At 39.1% G+C, this 25013-nt stretch overlaps 1 protein-coding gene across 9 annotated transcripts in view; it reads left to right on the top strand.

Annotated features, from left to right (window-relative positions):
* SLC35E2B (solute carrier family 35 member E2B) overlaps positions 1–22891 on the top strand; it is a 62649-nt gene extending 39758 nt beyond the window's left edge. For all 9 annotated transcript variants that reach the window (XM_075906201.1, XM_075906200.1, XM_075906199.1 and 6 more), the window contains 8 exons: positions 1089–1613; positions 2312–2447; positions 3995–4122; positions 7193–7313; positions 10546–10599; positions 12555–12627; positions 14959–15104; positions 15799–22891. In XM_075906201.1, coding sequence (XP_075762316.1) covers positions 1289–1613; positions 2312–2447; positions 3995–4122; positions 7193–7313; positions 10546–10599; positions 12555–12627; positions 14959–15104; positions 15799–16045 — 1230 coding nt within the window. In that variant the 5' untranslated portion in view covers positions 1089–1288 and the 3' untranslated portion in view covers positions 16046–22891. The remainder of the gene's footprint in view (positions 1–1088; positions 1614–2311; positions 2448–3994; positions 4123–7192; positions 7314–10545; positions 10600–12554; positions 12628–14958; positions 15105–15798) is intronic.
* Positions 22892–25013: the final 2122 nt, after the last annotated feature.

The following is a 25013-nucleotide window of genomic DNA, read 5'->3' as shown; positions in this document are numbered from 1 at the left end:
TGGTCACTGTCATGGGGGCCCTCAAGGCCCCCCCCACCCACGGGGCCGTGCTTACAGACAGAGGTCAGTAGGGATCATCCACAGCCCAAGCATAGCAACCAGCAACGTACTGACACTACATCACAGACTGATACTCTAGTCTAAAGATATTCCTGTCCAACTTGCTCATTCATGTAAGAATTACTTATTTGGAACAAGTAACGTTTCCATGAAAGGCTTCACCTATAATTCATTTCTCTTCTGCCTGAGCTATTTTCCTGTCATCCCTCTCTTCCAGTCCCAAAATAGAGACTACAAACTAAAATAGTAAATCTGTTGGTGGCTTTTTATGTTGATTTTAAAAAGTTACTATAGAACAATTTAGCCCTTATTGCAAACTTTGGACCTTGCTGCAAACTTTGGACTCTATTTGTGCAGGCAGCTTAACTGCTTTACAGTGATTATGTGATGTAGTTGAAGAATAGATAGTATAGAATAGGGTGTGTTGTTTTTTGCTCACTAAATTCTTCTGTGATTCACCAAACTTTGTGTAACTCATAAGAGAATAGAACTATTGTCAATAACTGACTTGTAGTGATTGACTCTTTTACAAAGAATTTTCTACCAATTGGTGGTTACACTGGATGCGTTTCTAAAAGAGTTGCACTAGGAATTATTTTAGGGGCATGTGTTTATACTGGTGGTCAGATAGATAATCAGAATGGTTCTTTCTGGCCTTGGAATCTATGAATAAGCAGAACATAGAGCAGCAAGTTAAATAAGAATGGAGTTTGTAATTGAAAGTGAAAAGGTATTCACCTAATACATTATGATGGGGAGGGAACCTTTAAAACAAAACAGAACTTGTGGGTTTCATTTTGCCAGTGCTATCTTGAGCACTTCAAAAACGATGTTTAGACAAGTTATTTTTCTACGACTTGATATGCTAATCATATTAACAGGGAAAAATTAATTTTTAAAAAGTGCAACATATCCATTTCTTTTTCTTCATAAGCTGCAGATGAAACATAACATTTCTGTACTGTAATGTGAAATATTTAGAAAATGAAATTGCACTGAGCTATGAACTCTTATTTTTAAATCTTCAGAAAATGAAATTGATCACTGGAAGGAAGCATCCAAAGTTTTTTCCTAAACAAGATGTCTGAAGGACCCAGTAAACTTTCATTGACCATTGGAGCTGAAAGATTCATTACACAACGTTATTTTTGTCTCTTCACTGTAAGGTTCTGTGCTAAGTCAATACAGACAATATATTAAGACCAAACAGTAGTCTCCTGATATCAACATGACCTCGGTAACAAACACTTGGACTCCAGAGGACTTTGATCCTCCTGTCTTTGAAGAAAAGTCAAAGGGCAAGTCATTATTTCACTTGGGCCCCCTCTTTGCTAACCGGAGTGAGAAATTTGTCATTGCCAGGAGTGATAGTGCATCAGAAGAAAATGTATTGAAAATAACTATCACTGAGACTACAGTCATTGAGTCGGACTTGGGCATCTGGAATTCCCATGCTCTCATCTACCTCACATTGTGGTTTTTTTTCAGCTTTTGTACTCTTTTTCTTAACAAATATATTCTTTCACTGCTGGAAGGAGAGCCCAGCATGCTAGGTAATTATAATTTTCATGATAAGCTTCAGTTCCAATAACATATTTGAGTGTCAGATTCTGTGTGACGGACTTAAATTGACGAATGGTTTGTTTGTAGTAAGAGCAACATGGTCAAGTGGTCTAAGCATGAGTGGGATCTAAGAATGTCTGAGTTGTAATTTTAGCCTTAACATGGACTATCTTAACTATTTCATAAGGATTCTGTGAAGATTATGTGTAAGGTAATATTTGTAAAGTGCTTTAAAGAGGAGTGCTATATAATTAAACTTTGTAGTCTATTCAGTGAAAAATTGTTCTTCATTTTTTAAATTTTTGGTCTAATTTTAAATATATTGTCTGTACATTTATCATCTCCAGAAACCTACATATATCAGTGCTCTCACTAAATTGCAAAGGTTTGGTCTTCATTATGGCCATGAACAATAGTTGTGGTTTCTAATGAATAAAGGGGCATAACTAATCTTTATTTGTACACAGTTAGTCCCTCCCCTCCATTTTTGTCTCTTCTCCTGCTTGTAATTACAGAGGGAAAGAGCTTTTACTAGAATTTTATAAACCTTAAGATATAAGCATCCATATTTGTTGATGCCTACCAAGGATGTCTCAAATTAATTTAATCTAATTTGGTTTCTAGGATAGTTTGGTGCTTAATGCCATATTAATCTTCTGACCTCTCTTGGTTTCTCATCTTTCCTTAGGTGCTGTTCAGATGCTTACAACTACTTTCATTGGCTGTATAAAAATGTTTGTTCCATGCTGTTTATACCAGCACAAATCACGTATCTCTTATCCACCCAATTTCATCATGACAATGCTATTTGTTGGATTGATGAGGTAAATGATTGAATATTTCTAAGAGGGCCTTGCAAGAGATTTGCATCTCTTCTTCCTTCATAGCAAGGGCAGAGAGCATTGTTCATACAAAACATTCATATTCTCAAAAATCTCACAATGATCCGTTCATCTTTCAGTTGATCCTTTTAAACATCTCTTTTCTTCTGACAAGCATTTGAAAATTTCTTTGCACGCCACTGATTTTAATCCTCTCAATGTTTTCTTGTGGTGATGTGATGTCTGTCTTTTCTTTAAGACTGATATTTTGTTCTCATTCATCAGTTCTGATTATTTTGGTATTGCTGTATCCTCCTATTATCCTTTCACAGTAATTTGTATCAGAAGTGATTAAAATATTTATAAAGTTATATGTTGCTTTAAACTTACACCTTTAAAAGAAAGTATTCACTATAACTTTGGATAGACTGAGACTTTATATTATGCCTAGGGAGAGATTATTAAAACATTGTTTGGAGTCATCATCACTGCAAGTCTAAACTAGTTTTTATTAAACTCGGAGCAGCTATTGAACAGAGTCCTTTGGCACTGTTTGTGTTTTATCATTTAAAAAGAAACTGAAGGGAAGCTACCTTTCATTCTGATGAAATCTAAATCTAAATGTAGCATCATAATTTAGGTACTATACCAGCAACGTGTACATTTAAAAATTGGGGCACAGTAACTAAATTAGATTTACAGGCAGTCCCCGAGTTACGCGGATCCGACCGGATCTGCACTTACGAACGGGGCTTTCATGCCCCGGAGCTCGCAGGCAGCGGGACCGCCCAGAGCGCAGCGGTCCCGCCACCTCGACCTCCGGGGCGAGAAAAGATGCTGCGGGTGCCCCTGGTCTGCTGGGGACCGTCTCCAGCAGACCAGGGACACCGGGAGCAAAGCCGCAGCGGCGGTGGAGTCCCGCGCCTCTGAGGCTTTGCCAGAGCAAAGCCTCAGAGGCGCGGCACCCCGTCGCCGCTGCCGCTTTGCTCCCCGTGTCCCTGGTCTGCTGGGGAGGGGCGCAGCTAGTGGCCCCACCTGCCCCCAGCAGACCAGGGAGACATGGAGCAAAGCACTGGGCCTGTGGTAGAGCAGGTGGGGCGCTGCCGGTTGGTCCCGCAGCACTGCTCCTTGGCGCTACTGGACCAACCCAGCAGCACCCCAGCTGCTCTGCCCCAGGCATCCCCAAGTCAGCCACTGCTGAAACTGACCAGTGGCTGACTACAGGAAGCCCCTGCCCAGGGCTTCCTGGAATCAGCCGCTGATCAGTTTCAGCAGCAGCTGACTTGGGGATGCCTGGGGTTCTTAAGTTGAATCTGTATGTAAGTCAGAACTGGCGTCCAGATTCAGCCGCTGTTGAAACTGATCAGTTTCAGCAGCGGCTGAATCTGGACGCCAGTTCCGACTTACATACAGATTCAACTTAAGAACAAACCTACAGTCCCTATCTTGTACGTAACCCGGGGACTGCCTGTACTAAACATCTAAAACTAACATTTGCTTTTTAAGCATTTTTTATTATCTCTGTTTGACTTTGTATATGTCTCTTTCAGGTTTGCAACAGTGGTTTTGGGTCTAGTAAGCTTGAAAAATGTGGCTGTTTCATTTGCAGAAACAGTTAAAAGCTCTGCACCTATTTTTACTGTCATTATGTCCCGGATGATTTTAGGAGAATACACAGGTAAGCAGTTTGTTGGAATGTAATGATTTTGTAATTTAGTGTGAGCTGTTTGACTATTGATAAAGAGATTCCATGTGAGCTGTGTAGTGATTTAATTTGTATAAGTTCAGTGTTGGTTGGAAATTTGTCTTTCTGATAAAAAAAAATACTGTTTTTAGATACATTTAAAAAAAATGAAGTTTATGTATATGTTCCTCCCTTGTGGATAGTTGCTGATCTGACAAGCATTTTAAAAATCTTGAGTGTCTTCACTTATACCCACCTTAGGCTAAAAAAAAGTAAACCTGGCCTCTTAAGTCCTTTTTCATAATCACCACTGAATTGCAATTGAATTCCCTTTGAGAGACTTTGTCCTACTCAGCTGTGTGCACTCTTCCTGACCTGAAGTCTGAGGGGGAGATGGCTAAAGGAAGCTAGAGGAAGGAGGATTAGTACAATAACAGGCAATGTTCCCGCTAATTTTTTCCATCCACATGTGGAATAAATTTTGTTACATAAGAACTGGATCAGAACAAGGGTCTGTCTATCCCAGTATCCTGTCTGTTGACCGTGGCCAATTCCAGATGCCCTAGAGGGAGTAAACACAACAGGTAATCATCATGTGATCCATCGCCTGTCATGTATTTCCAGACAAACAGAGGCTAGGGACACCATTCTTACCCATCTTTGTTCTGTGCACTGAGGCATGTGCAGATGTGCACCCCAGTAGAAACACATGCTGCTGTTTGTGGATGTGATGTGCACTCTGCTAATCAGCTGGATAGCATTTGAATCTCTCCTGAGTGGCAGCCCAAGCACTCAGCTTACAGGGAACTCTGGTCACAGAGCAAGGGGGCAAATATCAATTTCTTTTGCTATTTGGTGATGTTGACAAGAAAACCAAAGTTGGAGATGGGCAATTTTAATTTAACTCTGCAGGGCAGATGTACTGGTAACTCAATACCCCTAAAATATCTTTAATTGCAGGTCACCAGCTAGTCTGAAATCTCCTTTGATTGAAATTAAAATATCCTCATTTTGAAATTAGAGGAATTGTTGGTAAACAAGTTAAGATGGAGTTCATTACGTTTTCTTAAATTCGTATTATCTGACACATGTAGTTGTGGAAGTACCTTACCGTTGTCCATTCCATGGAATATTTTCAATGAAAATGCAGATTTAGTGATACAGAAACACTTCATGAATTCCTTTCTGGTCGGCTGAATTGATTGTCTTCAGGAAAAAAAATATTCTCAGAGTTGGAACAATTCATTTTAGAAAGACAGGATGGGTGAGGTAATTTGATACAGGGACGTGAAAGGTTAATTGGCTAATCACAAAGCCTCACCCCTAATGATTATGGTTAACTGGTGGGATTTAGAGCAGCCCCCATCTGTGGTGCACCAGGGCAGGGGCACTCCAGCCTAGCCAAGGCAGCCCTTAGCAGCAGCAGGCAGTGGGCTGCTCCAGCCCAGCCACAGTGGATGGAGGGACCACTCCAGCCCAGCCAACTGGACCAACCCCTGTTTAATTGCAGATAACTAGTTAAACATGAAGTTTAACTGGTTAAATTAAACAGGATTTTATATCCCTAATTTGATATGCCCTATGTACAATCTGGATCATTGTGCTCCTTTATCTCTCCAGTCTGGAGAACATTATGCCCCGCTTTGTTGTGTAAGGTGTCACTCTGCCCACTCACCCCAGCCTTCTAGCATGCAGGTCACGATCAGATATATACTTGAGTGCTATGCATAACCACTCTTGAATTACAGACAGGGTGATGCCAACATATTCCTATCCCAGACATGCACCCCAAATTTCCATTTCACTCTGCTCAAGAACCCTTTGGTCAAAATAAACTTAAGTTTGTCATTCCAACAAAGGGCATGAACATGCAACAGCCTGTGTAACTTGAGTAGATTACCCGAACTTCTGTCAAAAACATTGGCTTAGATAAAGTAAGTTAAGTACATTAAATAATTATAAGTAGCATGATCATAGACGATCAGAATTGATTACAAAATGAAATAAAAGATAAAATTGCATAATAAATAACAGATGAATTTATATTAATATATAACTTGATAAATTTTAGGAATTAGTTTTTAAGTCAAATTGACAATTTCTCTGACCGCAAAAGCCTGCATCAATCTGTGCTAACTGGAAAGCTCTTCCAGGTAAGACAATTCCCCCTGTTCAGAAGTTACTGTCTTTTAAATGATTTTGTTGTCTTCAATATAGATTGGGGAGGAGAGGTGGCCTGCTGTCACTGTCCCTTATTTTATACTCTCTTCCACATGCTAGTAAATTCTCAACTGTGCCATGGGATTAGGTAGCCCCATTGCCTGCATCATTCCTTCATGTGAATTGCAATTTCTTGCTTTTGGGTAAGAGAGGCATGACATGTAGGATTTGTGTTCACAGTTCTTCTGTTATTTCTAAGGAGCTGGTCTGTGAGCATTTCCCATACTCTGTGTATTTCAGTAACAAACATATAGCAGGATCTCAAACTTCCTATGCAATTATGACATGTATATTTCAAGAGGATAGTAATGTTCAACAGACTTTTTCACTGATACCTCACAAAATATCTTCATACAAAATATATAATAACCAGGATATATTCTGGAAAAAATAGGCCTGATGAAGAAAAGCTATTGTAAGCTTGCCTCTTTTACAAATGGAAGTTGGTTGAATAAAAGCATACACTCCTTGTCTTGCAATATCCTGGGATCGACATGGCTACAAAAATACTGCATATAGTGATTCATTTTGAGATTTTTGAAATGAAGCATTTTGATTTTTTTGATTTTAAGCAGCTTTTCATTTTAAATTTTAAACACAAAAATATTAAGCACTCAAAATAGAAGCAAAGTTTTATGTAAAACAGAACATTTTGTTCAATCTGAAACAAATATTTGTCAATTTTTTTCTTTTGTTGAAATTGCAAAACAAAGTTTTTATGTTGACCCAAAATGATTTTTTAAATTTTGACTTAAAAAGTTAAATTGGTTTTTTTTTAATTTAAACCACTTGTAAAGAGAACAATCTATTCTCACAGTTTTTAATTTTTTTTCCCCACTTACAGGATTGCTGGTGAATCTTTCTCTCATTCCTGTCATGGGAGGATTAGCTCTATGTACAGCCACTGAAATCAGTTTCAACATTCTGGGTTTTTCAGCAGCTTTGTCTACTAACATCATGGACTGGTGAGGCATGATGAAGGTTGCATGTGGATAGAGAAAGCATTGTTGCTTGATTTGTAACCAAACAATTTCTTATCACAGGTTGTACAGTTTAGCTGGTGTTTCCCATACCATATTTTAATTCTTGATAGTCTGAGAATTATTTCTTTATAGAAAATAAACTGGTTTTAGAGTTGAGAATTCCATACCTGTCAAACATAATGGATAAAGAAAAGAACAACTCCTGTGCTACAAAGTCACATACCTTTGTATTACCTTTGTTCATGACTCCTGACAAAGCCTATTGACCACGGATTACCTCTATGCATTCATTTTGTCATTTGTGGCTAGTGGTATCCTGGATTGTAGTCTGTGGTAGCTTTTTCTTTTAACTATCAGGCGAAGAGTGGGATAAAGCCAACAAACTGCAGATTCTTATTGCTGGTGAAATCAAATGGTGACTACACAAAGTTGCTTATGTTTAATAAAATATGTGAACATCTTATGGAAGAATTGCGACATGAATAAACCCGCTACTGTTCAAGTATGTTGCAACTAATATATTATGGAAGATTGCTAACAACTCTAAATTTAAGATTAAGCATATATGTTTTTTAATGTTGCTAACAAGATTATTGAAGCACTCTAAGTTAGGTTATTGGGATAATATTTCAATAGGCAAGGTTAACAATGAGTACAGAGTTGGATAACACATGAAACATGAAAACTTCAAGCATGATAAATCATTAATGACTATAGTTAAACTCAAAGTAATTAGAAAGCCATGAGGCTTTTTAGATTCACTTACCAGAATAGTGTTCTCTCTGTAAAGAAGACGTTTCATATCTGATTGCAAGGTAAAAAGTATAAACTAAAATGCTGAGAGCTTTCTGATTCCTCTTTATGTTTAAGACTATCAGGATTATCTACAAAACTCATCAGTTGTGTGTCTCCGTTGAATGGTGAACAATTAAAAATAATCAGACTGCTGGGAATTTTTGTTTATGAAATATCAAATATTTGGCCCAGAATTGTTTACAGGGGACATTGGTATTGCCAGTGTTGGAATGTATTTGGATTAGGTATTCATGTCCAGCCACATCATTTCCTTTAGAAATTTTGCCTTTTAGATCTAATTGGGGTCCAAAAATCCCTGTGTAAAACAAAATAGTAACACAAGATGATTGTAGGTGTGACTCTCCACATATATTCATTTGTATTTATTTAGCACAAGTATAAATAAATAAATACTTAATGTTAGAGTGACCGTATTTCCTATGCCAATACGGGACACCATGCGGCATTCAGGGCTTCAGCCTTGTAATGGAGGGGCGGTGAGCTGCCAGTGGTTGGGGATCCAGACCCGCAGGGGGGAGGGAGGAAATGGGACAGGGCACTTGAGAAAGGGGTTATAGTCCTGGAGGAAGCCAGTGGTCAGGGATTCAGCAGATTTCACCCTCTTCTTTAGAGTGCACAGGAAGGGAAACTATTACTTTGTTTCTCCCTTGGCGCCCTGCCTGACTCCACATACCAAGTGCTGGTGAATGCTTTACCACCAGCCACAAATAGGATTGCCAGATACTTTCACAAAAAATACCAAACATGGCGGGGGGGAAAAATTTTTTCCGGGGGACCAAAGTTGTTGAACCGGAAAAAAAAAAAAAAAAAAAACTCACTGCACCTTTACATCCCCCCACTCTCTCCACCCCCACACATGGCAGGGGAAGAATGCCCCAAGCGGCCTTCCATCCAAGAAAAACAGAAAATACTGGACATTTTATATGTCTGCTATTTTCTGTTTTTTTTTTTCCTGGACAGAGGCCACAAATACCGGACTGTCCAGGCCAATACCGGACAGCTGGCAACCGTAGCCACAAATAGAAGGCTGCTGCAGGTGCTCTGAACAGGAAACTCAAGGACCAGCAGAGGGTGTGCAAATGTGAGACATTTTGCCCCTTTTTAAAAAAAAAAGTTGGGAAGCCTGGGAGACAGATTAAATACAGGGATGGTCACCCTACTTAAGGTGCAAGACTGGGAGGAATCTAGCCTCTATTTCACATCACTTTTGTGCATATCTGAAGGCAGATGCAAGTGCACATATGAGCGGGGTGTGTACCTCCTTTTATTTTTACATTATGTACCTCCAAATCAGGTATGGTGCTTCTGTTTTTGCTTAATTGTAGTGTTGTAAATTAGTCTGAATATTGAATAACTATGCACTCATTTGTTCTACATCCCCATATCAATGGACTGTACTATCGCTGGCTGTATATGCTTGCCTTGTATTAATTTTTTTCACTGTTTCCTAGAGCAGTGTTTCTGAAAGTGCTCCGGGAAAGCACTTTGAGAAACACGTTAACTGGCTGCCACAGTTTGTTTATTTGCTGGCGCTGCAGCCACAGAGCCTCGCGGCTCCCATTGGTTCCATTTAGCTCTGTGCAGCCAAGTGGAGCAGCGGGAAGCGGTGGCCCAGTCCACGCTGCTTCCCGCGGCTCCCCTTGGCTGGGACGAAACGGAGCCAATGAAAGCCGCAAGGCTCTGTGGCCACGGCACCAGTAAATAAACAAACCAGGGCAGCCAGTTAATGTGTTTCTCAAAGTGCTTTTGTGGAGCACTTTCAGAAACGTTGTCCTAGAGCACAGCTGAACAGTAAGGGGAAACAAAGAATATTGTTGTTCAATTGTCTATAAAGCACTTAAAAATTTAAATTCTACACCATTTATATTTAAAATGCTAACTGCAACCTTATATTTATATTTAAAATGCTAACTGGAACCTTACACTACTTCTGAATGTTAAAAATTAATGAGGCAATGTAAATGTAAATTAGCATTTTCACTTGCAGTATGTCATTATTTATATGGAAGGTGAGGAGAAGATTGGTGATTTGTGCATATTCCATAAACAGTAATAAATTAATCTCAGACTTAGCTGGTTAAAAAAAAAGTAGTACACTTGTTAGACCATATTTTATTTTGATATTCTCCCATTGTTGTATTGTGGTAGCTTCATAAATCCTGGAAGATTTTGTTCAAAACAGTAATTGTGTTATAGCAAAAGAAGTTACATTGTTCTGATCTGTAAAATATTTTGTTTAAACACACACAACTTGTAAACCTGAAGTAGTATGTGATTGTCAGCTAGTGTTTTATCAAAAAACTCACTTTCTGTGTTATGAATATTGCTAAGATCATTGTTTCCTCTGCTCCCTTTAAGTAGAGTCTACAGATAAATGTTTTGATTTTTATTTCCCCAGTTTGCAGAACGTTTTTTCCAAAAAGCTGCTCAGTGGAGACAAATATAGGTTTTCGTAAGTATCTGCAATATTTCAAATACAGGCAGTCCCCGGGTTACATGGATCCGACTTACATCAGATCCCTACTTACAAACGGGGTGAGGCAACCCCGCACTAGCTGCTTCCCCCCAGCAGACCACGGAGACGCGAAGCTAGCGCCTCCCTCAGCAGACCAGGGAGACGCGGAGCAGCTTTTCTCAGCAGACACCTCAGCTTGAGAATAAAGGACTGAGGGAAGTGAGGTGTGGGAGAATAAAACTGAGCTCTGGAGAAATGTTTGGCTAGAGTTTCCCCTACAATAAGTACCAGTTCTGACTTGCATACAAATTCAACTTAAGAACAAACCTACAGTCCTTATCTTGTACGTAACCCGGGGACTGCCTGTATAGAGAAAGGTCCCAGGTAACATCAGGGAACTACTTGTTTATAGTCACATGGGACCAAGACAAGACTTTCTGTCTTCTCTATCTAATTTGCTGATTATGGGTTTATATTCTATATACTTTAAAAGATTGTGTGTCAGGAGAGGGAGGAGGACATTCGTATTCAAAATATCCAAAAGCATTTACTGGGGAAAATGGAACCAAAAATTCCCTTACAATGACACTCAGCTAGTCCCTGTGAGGTAGTGGGGATCATATTAACTCTTGTAGTCACAGTGTCCACTCCGTTTTGTATTCACTCTGTTCGCTTTGTTTTGTTGTGCAGTTTGTGATTCCTATTGTCTTGTGCTGTTCTGTGGTGACTCTGTGTGGGTGTGCATGCCTCGGCTTCCCTGGGCACTGCAATACTGCCTGGAGAAGGAGGGGGGGTATAACTCACTGAAGAAGTGTATTCGGCCTCTCACACCTGAGGGCCAGACCATAGAAGATAACTTCTACCCAGGAAGGGGAAACAAAGTGTAGGCAGGGCTGACTGCAAGCTGGGGACTAGGGCCTAGAGGAAGGACACTCTCTCTGCCCGGTTTAGGATGAGAGAATGGGGCTTAGAGCAGGAAGGGAGTGGGGGGGAGAAGGACCCAGAGCCCCTTCTCCCTGAGAGGAATAATACTGACCGCTCCTGGTTCCTGTATTAACAATGATCCTGTGCTATACTGTGTCCCTGTCAACGGATAAATCTTCTGTTCTACCTGCTAGCTGAGAGTCATGTCTGGCTGTGGATGGGGGTGCAGGGCCTGGGGACTCCCCCACAGCCCGTGATAGTCCCAAACACAAAAATTAACTCCCTCAGGCTCCAAACCTTAAATGCTCTCCATCCGCATAGAATTCCTGCTGAGATCATTAGGTTTGCAGAAGCAGGCCCTTAATATCCATTTTACATTTTTACTGATTCGTGCATTCTGTAGTTATCAGCAATTTCAGCAAATTCTGCCTATCTGTGATTACAATACATTTAAAACCAATATAAACTGTTAAATGAACCCGACAGTGTGTTGTTCGGAAGCAATTCCATAAACTTAATTGTTTTAAAACTGAGTCTGTGTCAGCTTGCCAAGGTGGAAAGCGAACTTTGTTAGCTCTGTAAGGATATGTCTACACTGCCACCCTCGTTCGAACTAGGGTGGCTAATGTAGGCATTCGAACTTGCAATGAGGAGTAACGGTAGTTCGAATTAGGAGCTTTAATTCGAACTACCTAGTCCGTGCCACGTGTAGCCGCGGGCAGGGAGTTTGAACTACGAGGCATTTAAAAATGGCGGTGCCCGGGAACATGCAAATAAAGCCTGGGATATTTAAATCCCGGGCTTCATTTGCAAGTTTGAATACCTACATTAGCCACCCTAGTTGGAACTAGGGTGCCAGTGTAGACATAAGAAACTTTGAATTTGTCTTCCTCAAGGCTTGTAGCTAATTTTTAGAAGGTGCCAGTGGAGAGATTTCTCTTTTAAATGTGACAGAGTTTTCTTTCAGTTACAGTGAGGAAAAGCTTTTAAAAACATTTAGTTTTATATTATTTGATTCCCATTTATAGTGCTCCAGAGCTTCAGTTCTATACAAGTGCTGCTGCGGTTATTATGCTCATTCCAGCTTGGATATTTTTCATGGTAAGAATTTTCATTTGCTAACAAAGATTAATTTTGCTGTTTGATTTGTGCAAATGGCTAACTTTCAGTTTACCTTTCCCATTCCTTAAAATCATGTGGGCATGCATATCATCCCTGTTTACTTGTAGTGTTGAAGCAAGAGGTACAGAAAATATGTTTTAAGGCGTTTCATTAAGCCATGACAAATAAACCAGAAAGCTATAGTTTGTTTCAAGATTTTAGGGAGCAAGTAATTTAGTCTGAATAAATCCTTCCAAAGGGGCAAAGTGGATGAAGTAATACCCAAAGGGCAGGCATTTGAAGATTTAAAAAAAAAAATCCTAATGTTTGTAGGCTTTTTGGATAATAGCACTTCATATTCATATGACACTTGTAACCTTAATTATGAAAGAAGAAACTGAGGCTCAGTGAATACAGTCTGTTCGAGACTGGTAGAACTGTGGGGTTCCTAACTCCCATGTCTGTGTTCTAGCCATTAAACTGCATTAACCAAATGCAGCAGAAAAAAGTTGACTTAATTTTAACAGTAAATGAAAGTGCAATATGCAGTGGCAAAGATGATGATAGAAAAGCAAAAATTATGATAAATAGACATGGTCTGTTACCGTATGTATGACAACAGAGTAGATAAATAGTTTCAGAGTAATTGCACTCATATTCCTCTCCATGGTCCCTTGAGGGCACTTACTTAAGGTGTGTGACTGACTCTCCAGTAATCACCTCTCTTGGGATAGAGATCTGTGTTTCTTTGTCTATTGACTGGTGTTTTAAGGCTGCACAGCTCCTTGCCTTGCCTTGTAAGGGGCCAGCCAACCAGTCTGCCTACATGTGTGCACCTGTGCTTTGCTCCCTCCCTTAAGGTATTGCCAGCAGTTACAAATGACCTCACAACCCCTTCTAATCAAGCATATTTATTCTTAAAGCAAAAGCATGAGCGAAAGAACATGCAATACAATGGAAGTTCCAGAACACATGCTGAAAGCTTATTGGAGGGCACATATCAGTATTATGGGGCTCTAATAAGACAAAGCCCTTCCAATCTTTCCACATGAGATTACCCTCCTCCCTCCCCCCCAGCAAAAGATCACATTTCCTGGCTCAGAAAGAAGGCCTTAAGCCATTTTAACTGCAATCTTTTAATGCCAAAACCTTTTCTTTATTGGCTTTTGGAGAATCTAGTTTGAACCATTATATGTGTGAATCCTGGAGGTGTTTAAATCTTAAATGACTCCTCTTAATCAAACCCTACTGGTTTTGGTTCCTGTCAGAGCTGTTATAATCCTCCCACATACTAGAGATAATAAACATATGTACAATCCCTGACCCCAATGATGTATAAACTGAATATGATAGTTCCATCAAAGATACTGTAGGCAGTTACAGTATCTGTCACAAAAGCAATTATTGTACAGTGCTAGCTAGATTAAAGATATCTTTTAAAATATCTCCATGAAGTGCTTGGGCACTTTAATGCAGAAGATGTATGTTTCTTTGTGCTCTTTAAAATCTGCTTGCATGATTTCCATTTAATTGGTGTTTGGGGAAGGGGAAAATACAAATTATTTTGTAAAGGTTATGGTGGTGAAGAACCTTCGTTTTTAATCTTAATAAAAACAGAGCATATACAAAAAGTGGAAGATAGTGACAATGAGAGAACCTATGCCTCTAATTAAGATTACTGTAAATTTCTGTGCTGGGTGACTACATCAGATTGGCAGGCTCTAGGCTCTTTACAGGAATAGAGAGCTCTTCTGCTGAGTCACCTGAGATTTTGGTGCTAAAACTCTTCATTCGTGTTATTACAATAGCTAGTCAATACTTCAACATGAATTTAGGATAGATACTGAGAGGGGATGAGTTTGGATACTTGACTTGGGATCTGTGTGCTCTGTTTAGGGTGGATTAGGAACTCTCATTGTGAATGGGCCAAGTCATCATTACACTCGAATTACATCACCTATTCAAAATTAAATCTGTTGTCATCACTTTGGGTGAGGATATCTGTCAGGATTGGTTGAGGGTTAATAGAGAAGCTTTTTGTTGCAACTGTTAATATCACACAGGAAAAGTGACAAATAATGAAAAGTTTACATAGATAAGAATTAGGCTCTTCTAGCTAGCTCCTGCAGAAAAGGTAAAACCCGAAGGGTATAATCATTCCAGCTCCTACTTCTGAAAATTAGATTAAATATTCCTGTCTTTATTTCCAGTATAAATGAGTGCTTCATTAAAGCCAACAGACGAAATTAATGTGCCTAGCCTACTTTTGCATGTAAAAGAAAACAGGACAAAATGAGACTCTTAAAATCCTGTTCCATTATTTGTCTTTAGGATGTGCCAGTGATTGGGAAAAGTGGAAAGCGTTTCAGTTACAATCAAGATATCATTGTATTGCTCCTAATAGATGGAGTCTTGTTCCATTTGCAGAGTGTTACAGCATATGCCTTGATGGGAAAGATCTCACCTGTAACTTTCAGGTAAAAGTATAAATGTTGTGTCAAAAGTATTGTTCTTTCTGTCCTTACACCATCTCATATTAGGAACTGATTGAAAATGCTGCTATATGGTGGAATAAATATAGTAAATTATATATGTACTCCAAATAAATTAGGATATTTTTCCAAATCCGAAAAGCAAGCATAAGGTCAAATCCTTGTAAGAGTAGTACCATTTGTTGCAAAAGGACTACTGCTCTTGTGTATAAGGAGAACAGCATTTAACCTCTTAGCATTATGCTTATGGGACAGGTATGCACAGTTATTAGCTTCCCTTCACATTAATAAGGAATCACATTTACAAATTGTGGAATGGAGTTTTAGATATGTGATTCTTAAATTTAAAATATTCGCTGCCAGTTTTCTGGTGTGAATGAGAAGGTTGGTGGATTAGCTGAGGGAGAATTAGTGACAGTCTATTGTATGCTTTAAAAAATACCACTTCTTCAATTTATTCCCAATAGCTCTCTGTTTAGGGATATTACACATATGTTATTGCTAATATTTAAATAATTCTATAGACTCTTGTTTATTAACCTAAGTAAGAAAAATAGAATCTGACCTTCTGCAAGATAAAGCATCAAAAGATCCAAGTGTGATGGAGCATCCTGAATATATTGTGTGTGGTGAATGTCAGAGCCTTTCATTCCTTAATATTTGTGTTTTATTGTTTCAGTGTTGCTAGTACTGTGAAGCATGCATTGTCCATCTGGCTAAGTATTATTGTGTTTGGTAACAAAATTACAAGCCTCTCAGCCATTGGGACAGTTCTAGTAACAATTGGTGTATTGCTATATAATAAGGCAAAGCAACATCAGCAAGAAACAATACAAAGCTTGGCAATAGCAGCCTCACAACCCTCACAGAGCACAACTGAAGATATTGCGCCACTAATATCCAAAGACTTAAAGCCATATGATTGATCCAGCTCTTAATTCTTCCACCACAACCTGATATAGCTCAGAGAAACAATGGTTCATTTCTTTGAGTTCACAGTGGATAAAAAGATGGATTCTGTTGCAGAGAGAAAAGGAAAATACCTGGTTTACCAGAAAATGACATATAGAACAGAGACAAAAAGTAACCTAACATGGTATACATTGACTTCATCTTCCTTTGTTGACTCTGCAAATAAACCACAAGACTATATTGGAGATAAAACTTCAGTGTCACATGGAAAAATCACTTGTCCCTCAGCCCCACCACAGTAATGTGATAACATGACCAATCCGTGTTTTGTATGTGCTTGCAGTAGGATGATACTAATGCATAAAAAAAAATGTCTAGTTGCCACTGTTCTTAAACATCATAGACTACTTGTGCACATGATGAGGATCTGGAAAAAAGCACTTTGAAAGACAAAATCCATCATTTTTGTTTACACAGCTATTGGTGTAAACCATGAAAATGGGCAGCTACTCTTGAGTATAAGCCAGCAAAGAGACTTTGTGCTTTCCTTTGAAATTCTCTAATAATTTGAGCATTACAATTTGCCTGGGTACTTACCACATTCACCTGTCTGCAAAACTGAAACACACACACATGCTTATAAACTAGAGTCAATACAAATAAGTATAGTTGCTATCAGGCAAAAACCACTGGAAATTTTCAGAAAAAATGAGGCATCATCAGCGTTTCTGTAGTAAGTACTCTCTTAATTTTAGAAATATAAAAGTTTCCTTTGCATTGTAATTTACCATAAAATATTTTTGAGGCAAGAGGGAAAAAGTTTGATTTTTTTAAATTTGTAAATTAGTGTTAAAAAAAAAAAGCAATAGACTTCTTGAAGCCCCAGGGGTAAAACTGTCACTAGCTGTTGTGCTCAAATATTTTATTATGTCCTCTTACAGTGATAAGAAGAAGAGAGAGTGGATAGAATTGAAAGGTAGAGTTTTAACCTTAAACTGAGAATATTCTGTCAGATTTTTTTTAAATCAGTTTTTAAAAATTTGCATGATATTGTATTTAAAAACCCAGTGCTTTTAGAGGTTAAAAAAAGTAGAACGTGGCAGCCTCATTTTTATGATTTCACTTTCAATAAATGTTAAATCTTTCTTCTTTATGAAGAAGGCAAATATGTACATGAAAAAGCATGCTTGTAGTGCAACAATAGTTGTAAAAGCTCTACAGGAGATTTCTGGAAGAAAAATATTACAACAGAAAATATAATTTTAATAATAATCTTTAATTATTTCTCACCTGTGAGATTACAGGTTTGATAGCATAAGCATGGATCTGTCAAGGATAAATTGGGAAATAGCCTGTTAGAAATTGATGCTCCATAGATCTTGCTCCTGCAAAGTCAAACCATGTGCTTAAGTTGACACACTGTGAATAGTCCCATTAATTTCAGTGTTTAAGCAGTGTATACTTATCACTGTTTGTTCTAATTGCTTTCTTAGATATGACCCAAATACAGCCCACACAATCATAGGACTGGAAGGCACCCAAGAGGTCATCTAGTCCAGTCCCCTGCATTCATGGCAGAACTCAGTATTATCTAAACCATCCCTGATAGGTGTTCATTGAACCTGCTCTTAAAAATTTCCAATGATGGTGATTCCACAATCTTGTTAGACAATTTATTCCAGTGATTAACCACTCCCGGAGAAGGTTTTTTCTAATGTCCAAACTAAACCACACTTGCTGCTATTTAAGAAGCCTATTGCTTCTTGTTCTGTCCTCGGAAGTTGAAGAGAACAATTATTTTCCTCCTCCTTGTAACAATCTTTTATGTACTTGATAACTGTTATGTTCCCGCTTTAGTCTTCTTTCTCCAAACTAAACAAACTCCGTTTTTTTCTAGGTCATGTTTTCTAGTTCTTTAATAATTTTTATTGCTCTTCTGAGACCTTTTTCCAGTTTGTCCACATCTTTCCTGAAAGTGCCCAGAACTGGACACGGTACTCCAGCTGTGGCCTATGATTGACATAGAGTAGAGCTGTTAACTCATATTTAGCTTGTGATTCACTCACCTCACCAGATCCTTTCTGTTGTACTCCTTCTTTGACAGTCATTTCCCATTCTGTGTGCAACTGATTATTTCTTCCTAAGTAGTGTACTTTGCATTTGTCCTTATTAAATGTCAACTTGTTTATTTCATATTATTTCTCCAAACATATCCCCTGAAGAATGTTTTAAAGCCGTTAATTTTTGCTAAACTTGTCTGTAAGATGTTTAACCATAGATTTTTATAATTCCTAGTGTTATGTGCAATCTAAGCCAACTTCAAACTTCTAGTGTTTGGTTTGCCAATGCTTTATTTGTCTTTTTTATGCATATACTAATTATGATACTTTGTTAGATTAAGCATCATGAAAAACTCAATAATGAGTATATAATCACTTCATATAAGTTCTTCCTATCTGAAATATCTGCTGAGCTTATATTAAGATTACAGCATAGGCCTCTCTCCATATGGCAGCTACCTAATGTTATTGAAACCCAAATCAGTGTCCTAATGCAGGTGTGTCATGCCATAGGCACGTCCTAACTTATACCAGACACAAATACAGCATCTTGCTGTCTGGTACAATCCGATTTATTGCTATATAAATAAATAGAATAATACTGAAGCTTTAGTTACTAAGTAGGTACTGTCATTAAAAACTAAAACTTGTTAAAGTAAAATTAAAATATCTAAAGTGTACTTTACAACTGATGGATTTGCTAACTCATATGGGATTTTTAATATAAAAGAAATTGTTCTTCCAACTGCAAACAATGAATGCTTTTCTCCAGTAAAGCAAACATTAAATGACAGGTAACAAACACACATAAGATGCAGTAGGGGATTGGGCTGTAAAAATTGGGAATGAAAAATAAAACTAAGGTGATATTCTTGAAGTATTAATCCTTTTTACCAAACACACACTAATGCTTTTATTAGCTTTATGTCTGTCTATATTAAAGGATCTGGAGAGTAGTCTGTGCTGTAAGGTCAGGGATACTGGGTCTGTATCATTATTTAAAAATCCAGTAATTAATATAGACTGGACGTGTTGCAATATATAACTGTTTCCATTTAGCTGTTAGATATAACTTGCCATAATAGTTGTCTCTTTAGACCTATTTACTAATTATACTGCATGTCTAGATCCCTTTAGAGAGAAAAAAAACTAAGCTTAGAGTTCTGTTTGACAACATTCTAGCTTCAGAAGAGTCTGTGTAGATGAAAGACATCTATCCCGTAAAATAAGTTGAGCACTGTTGGTAGAATTTATTGGACACATTCTTCACATAACCACTTGGAATATGTTTCCAGACTCTATTCATTTTTCTCATCCACACAGGAGATAAATAGATCTGTAGCTCCATGTCTTGTGATAGTTTATTTAGCTAGATATTGAGCTATGTGAATCAGCCAGATTTCTAATAAATGTTATGTAGATGCAAAGTTATAGGTAATGTGGAAAGCTGTGGACTGTGTGAGATCTAGCTCATTTTAAGTTCTGCCCTCCAGTAGCTGGCTTGATGATCTGCCAAGAATTTACCATATCAAAGACCAATATCATTTCTCGGCTTACATAAAGATAAATATTTGTCAATAATTGTGTACTGAATCAATATTTTTATAGAACGTACACATGTTCCAAAACATGCCATTTTAAGATGTTCTGCAAGTAGCTTAATAACAGCATTTTTTTTTATAACTTGTCCTGATAGAAGTTACCCAATGCATTATTTTCACTGCCAGCTTTTTTGGTTGAATAGGCTTTTTTGTTAAAAGGAAAATAGATGGACTGCACACAGTGATTGCTTGGATTTGGATCATTGCGTAGCTTAACCGTCAGGCCTTTGAGGTTCATTAAACTCCAAGAACAGAGTTCTCTAATGTTTTCTCTTTGGAAAATGTGACAAATTTCCTGTTGCCAAAGAATATAATACATTTGTTTGAAAACCAAAGGGCATATCCTTATTTTACTGCATCAGAATAAATATATAGCCTTGGATTTCTCAAATGGCATAGGGCTTTCAACTAAACCTGGCTAATTTGGCAAGGACAGTGATACTGAAAATTAGATAAATACAGAGCAAACAAATCACAGCAGGTTAGGGCAGATATTTATTTTAAGCCCCCCTTCCCCACACGCGTGACTGAAGAAACCAACTGACTTGCAGATTAAAAAAAAAAAGTTCTGCATTATGTACATTGACTATGATAGAAGCGGCGAGGAATCCTGTGGCACCTTATAGACTAACTGAAGTGTTGGAGCATAAGCTTTTGTGGGCAAAGACCCACTTCGTCAGATGCATGTAGTGGAAATTTCCAGAGGCAGGTATAAATATGCAGGCCAGAATCAGGCTGGAGATGACGAGGTGGATCCAATCAGGGAGGATGAAGCCCACTTCTAGTAGCTGATCTGGAGGTGTGAATTCCAAGAGAGGAGAAGCTGCTTATGTAGTTAGCGAGCCATTCAGACTAACACGGCTACCCCTCTGATAATTGACTGATGATACTATTCTCAAAACTACAAATCTACCATCTGAAGTTGTAGTTAATTAAGCTGCTGGCAGACCATGATTTTTTGTGTGCGTGTGTGTGTGTATAAATATATAAAAAAATCTCCCCATGGATATTAAATGTTGGGTTAATTGTAATTAGGTTGTGAACATTTCATGTTGAATTCCTTATTCAAATATGTATTTGGCCTATTCCTGACATTTACTCCGAGTTTCCCCCTTTTTCTGTGTGTTGTTCTCTGAGTTTTTGTCTTTCAGTGTGTAGAGATGCTGTCAGTTTCCCCTCAAGTCAATAGCTAGGGATATGTGTCCTGACAAAAAAAAGTCAATTTTTCTTTTCTCTTGTTCTCTCTTCATCTCTCGATAACCACCCTTATGTTTGTTCTAAGGAGTGAAAGTGTTCCCAGGCCCACTTTTACATTGTCCAACAAGATGCCTCAAAACTGGGGTTGATGTTTAGCCTTGCTTTTCAACATAAACTTCAAACCAGTATGATAATGGAATCACAAAGTGGTGTAAAGTGATTTTTTTTTCTTTTGCAGCATGGTACAGTGTGATTTTTCTTTTGGAGATCATGGAAAAAAAAAATCTGTATGTTAAGGATTCTTTACAGTGTCAGTAAAGGCGTTGTGCTTATCCCTCTCAACTCCATCCTCAGTTCTCTTTTCTAACTTATCACATAGGTAGCTCCTGTTCATTTTTTAATGGATATTAGACATTATCTTAGCCACTGAGTAGGTAGGTCCATATGAACTAAAAAGCCAGATTTTTATTTGGTAAGCTAGTTTCACTGCAATCTTGAGGCATGAACCAGCATTGAGTCTCATGGAATTTACAGTTATATAAACATGAACACCTGTCCTTTTTTTTTTGCATACACTTTATGGATAACATTGTATACAGTTGTCTGATTTGAGGGTCTTATTCTGCTAAAATGACAGTGAGGCAGTAAGGCTGCAAAAGCCACAGAGCTGGCAATTCACATTAAAAAAAATTGTACCTTGCAGTTGTGGCTTAGCCTTGTGCAAATAACTCATAAACCTTCTTAAGTCTCTTCTAGCAAGCTTAAGCAATGGTTTACTAAATGAACGGAGCTTCTGGAACAACATTTTGCTAGTCAAATTAATAACCCTATCTAGGGGTGTGTCTAGACTACAGAGTTTTGTCGACAAAAGTGGACTTTTGTCGACAAAACTATACCTGCGTCTACACTACCGCTGAGTTCTGTCGACATAATGTCGACAGAACTCAGCAGTTTTGTCGACGCTGGTAAACCTCATTTTACGAGGCATAACGCCTTTCTGTCGACAGAAGGTGTTATTGCATGTAAACTGTCTTTTGCATCTACACTACCATGTCGACAAAGCAGCTTCCTTTGTCGACAGAACTGAATGTAGTGTAGACGCTCTTTGTCGACAGAATCTGTCAACAAAACTTCTGTCGACAAAAGCCTGTAGTATAGACGTACCCTAAGAAAATATGACTCTCTACACCAGCTGGGCAGCTCCTCTTCCAATTCACTGTTTTTTAGGAGAGAATCAAATCACTTATCTATTCTCAGTAATGGATGAAGAAGTGGAGGAGGAGTGGGATACCAGAAAAGGTCATAAGCATCCACTTTTGAGAGAATTTCTGCTCTTGAACTTCAGTAAAGTCAAAGCTTCTCAGAAGCCTCAGAAAACTACCATGGTTCAGCACCTGCCAAGCCAAGCTGTGGCTAACTAGTTATTGAGCAGGAGAAAGAATCGGTGAATTGCTTTTTCAGTGCTGGCAGTGAGCAGTAAATGGTCCATTTACCAAGTATACTGTCGGCCAATAAAAGGATAGTCCCAATAATGCCAGGATGTCTGGCTACTCTAGGTAAGGATGGTGACTCACCATTTAGCAGTCCTATAAATGACATGTCTTAGTGTCTGAGAAACTTGAATACACAATAGCTCTAATTGCTTTTTATATGTCAGGGCCAAACCTTTATGTATTTGCTACCAAACTTTGAATGTGGAACTGAAATACACTGTACATAGTGTTTTGTAATTATTTTGTATAGTTTCAATTCCAGTATTTATGTAAAGTAGTGCTTTCTAAAAAAAAATCTTTAGTGCATAATCAGTTAAATATAGCTGTTCATTCTGTCTGTAATAAATATCTGATCCTGTGGATACCAATCATGATTGTTCCTGTGTATGATACAGACAGACACCATTCAACATCGTTGTTTTTATTCTTTTCCAGAATAAGTAAAATTAATAAGGAATCATAATGTTTTTATTATTTTGTCTAAGAAAAAAATAAAAAGCCATCGTGTTTTTGCCTGTGAGTGTGGTTATTTACATGCACATGAAAACTTTCTTCACTGTTCCCTAACTGTAACTTGATAACACAGATGAAATTCCCAAACCTGGGGTGTACTGGGGATGATGAAGAAATAAACCAGCTTTTTTCTATTGGACAGTGTTAATCCCTGTCCGGGGAAGGTGGGAGACACTGTGTATTCTAGTAAGTAGAGCAGCTAACAAGTCAGGACTTAGGTATGACTACAAAGGGATTTAAAAAACAAACACACATGCTGTGATTGGGCTGGGTCAGCTATTTCTGGCTCACAGGGTTCAGACACTGGGGCTATGTAAATACTTGGGTTTGTTTGGACTGGAGTATGAGCTCTAGGACCTGCAAAGGTTTGGGGTCCCAGAGTTCAGGCTGGAGTCTGAGCTCTAATGTCTATACAGCAATTTTTAGTCGCACAGCCTGAGCCCCACCTGGGCCAGCTGTAGTCATGCTATAGGTCCTTTCTCTTTGTGTAGAGCTACTCTTAAATTATAAATGCTGGCTGTGGGAGTAGAGTGCAGTCTAAGGATTAGCATCTGTGGCTAGGAATTAAGGTCATCTGGATTGCATTAGGGTTGTTAAATATTGGTTAATTGAATAGTCATTTAACCTCATCAATTCTCACCTGTTACTCAACTATTCTATAGTCCCTGGGGGTAAGGCCAGCAGCCAGTGTGCTCCGGCCTCACTCCTGAGGAGCCCGTTGCTGCCTCCCAGGTTCCAGGCAGGAGCTAGTCCGCTGGGGAGCCAGTTTAAAAACCAGCTCCCCTTGCGGACCAGCCGCCTTATACAGAGGCGGCAGCAACCCTTGTCGAGCCAGCCTGCTATAAAATGTACTGGTGGGGGTGGAGGGAGAATGCATGTAGTCTAAAGCATTAACCGATAAGTATTTGCTTATTGGTTAATCGATTAATCAACTGCACTATTACATCTCTAGATTGCAGTGTCATTTCTACTACTGAACTGCCTTGTGGCTTTTGGCAAATTGCTTTATCACCTTAGCAATTTTGCCAATCTGCAATATAAAATTAACATTTATAGCTCATTGGCGTGAGGGTTTCTGAGGCTTAATGTCTCAAAATGCTTTGAAAAACTATCAACATCCCTTCTGTTGATGGTACTAATTTTTATCTGCTATATATTTGGGAGAGTTTGTCTGTCTGTGCGTCTGTCCTAGAAGTCCTCCTAAAAGGGTAAGAGCTACGACCACCAAATTTGGTGTGCAGCTTCCTCTTAAAGCAACGTCAGGGGTTGGTTGTGCCTGGAAAACCGGATGGGACTGTTTTCCATAACATGGAAAGGGAGGGGGCAGAGAGGAGGGCTGCAATACTGCAAAGTGACCACTGGGGGCAGATGCGCCACCAAGAGAGTGGCCAGCTGGAGCTAGGCCTCACCATCTCTGCCACCAGACTGGGTAAGTAGACCCCGCTGCCCCAAACTCTTCCCCCGTCAATCTTTGGCCACAGTGCGGTGGGGTTGAGAAAGCCCTTCCAGATGTGGGGAAGCCCCTGCAGGCCAGGATCAGGGGCAGGGAAAGCCCTTCCAGATAGGAGCCTCTACCCTGAGCCCATAAGCCTCACTCTCTCACCCTCCCATATCCCCAGTCTCCTGTCCTGAGCTTCTCCTCAGTCCTCCACCTCGATGTCTGCACGTCCCGCGCCTCCAGCTTCCTGCCCACCCCCATCTCCATGGCATTGCCCTGACTCCTGCCCCTCCAACAGCTCCTGCCTCCTGCCCTGAAGAACCCAGGTAACACCACATAAGTCTTCTATCATATATTTGAGCGAGTTTGTGTCTTTGTGTGTGTGTGTCTGTCCCTCAGTCAAGGGACATGCACCTCTCCCATGGCTCTGCCTACGGGAGCTGCATTAGCCACAGAGGGTACGTCTAGATTACAGGCTTTTGTCAACGGAGGCTTTGTCGACAGATACTGTCGACAAAGAGTGTGTAGACGCAAAGGATACTGTAGATGCAATAACTCCTTCTGTCGACAAAAGGCGTTATTCCTCATAGAATGAGGTTTACCGCCGTTGACAAAACTGCTGAGTTCTGTCGACATTATGTCGACCAAACTCGGCAGTAGTGTAGACGCAGGTATAGTTT

The sequence above is a fragment of the Pelodiscus sinensis genome, chromosome 23, assembly GCF_049634645.1.
Source record: "Pelodiscus sinensis isolate JC-2024 chromosome 23, ASM4963464v1, whole genome shotgun sequence".
Classification (NCBI taxonomy): domain Eukaryota; kingdom Metazoa; phylum Chordata; order Testudines; family Trionychidae; genus Pelodiscus; species Pelodiscus sinensis.
Note: the sequence above shows the minus strand (reverse complement) of the source record. Positions and strands in the feature narration are given on the sequence as shown.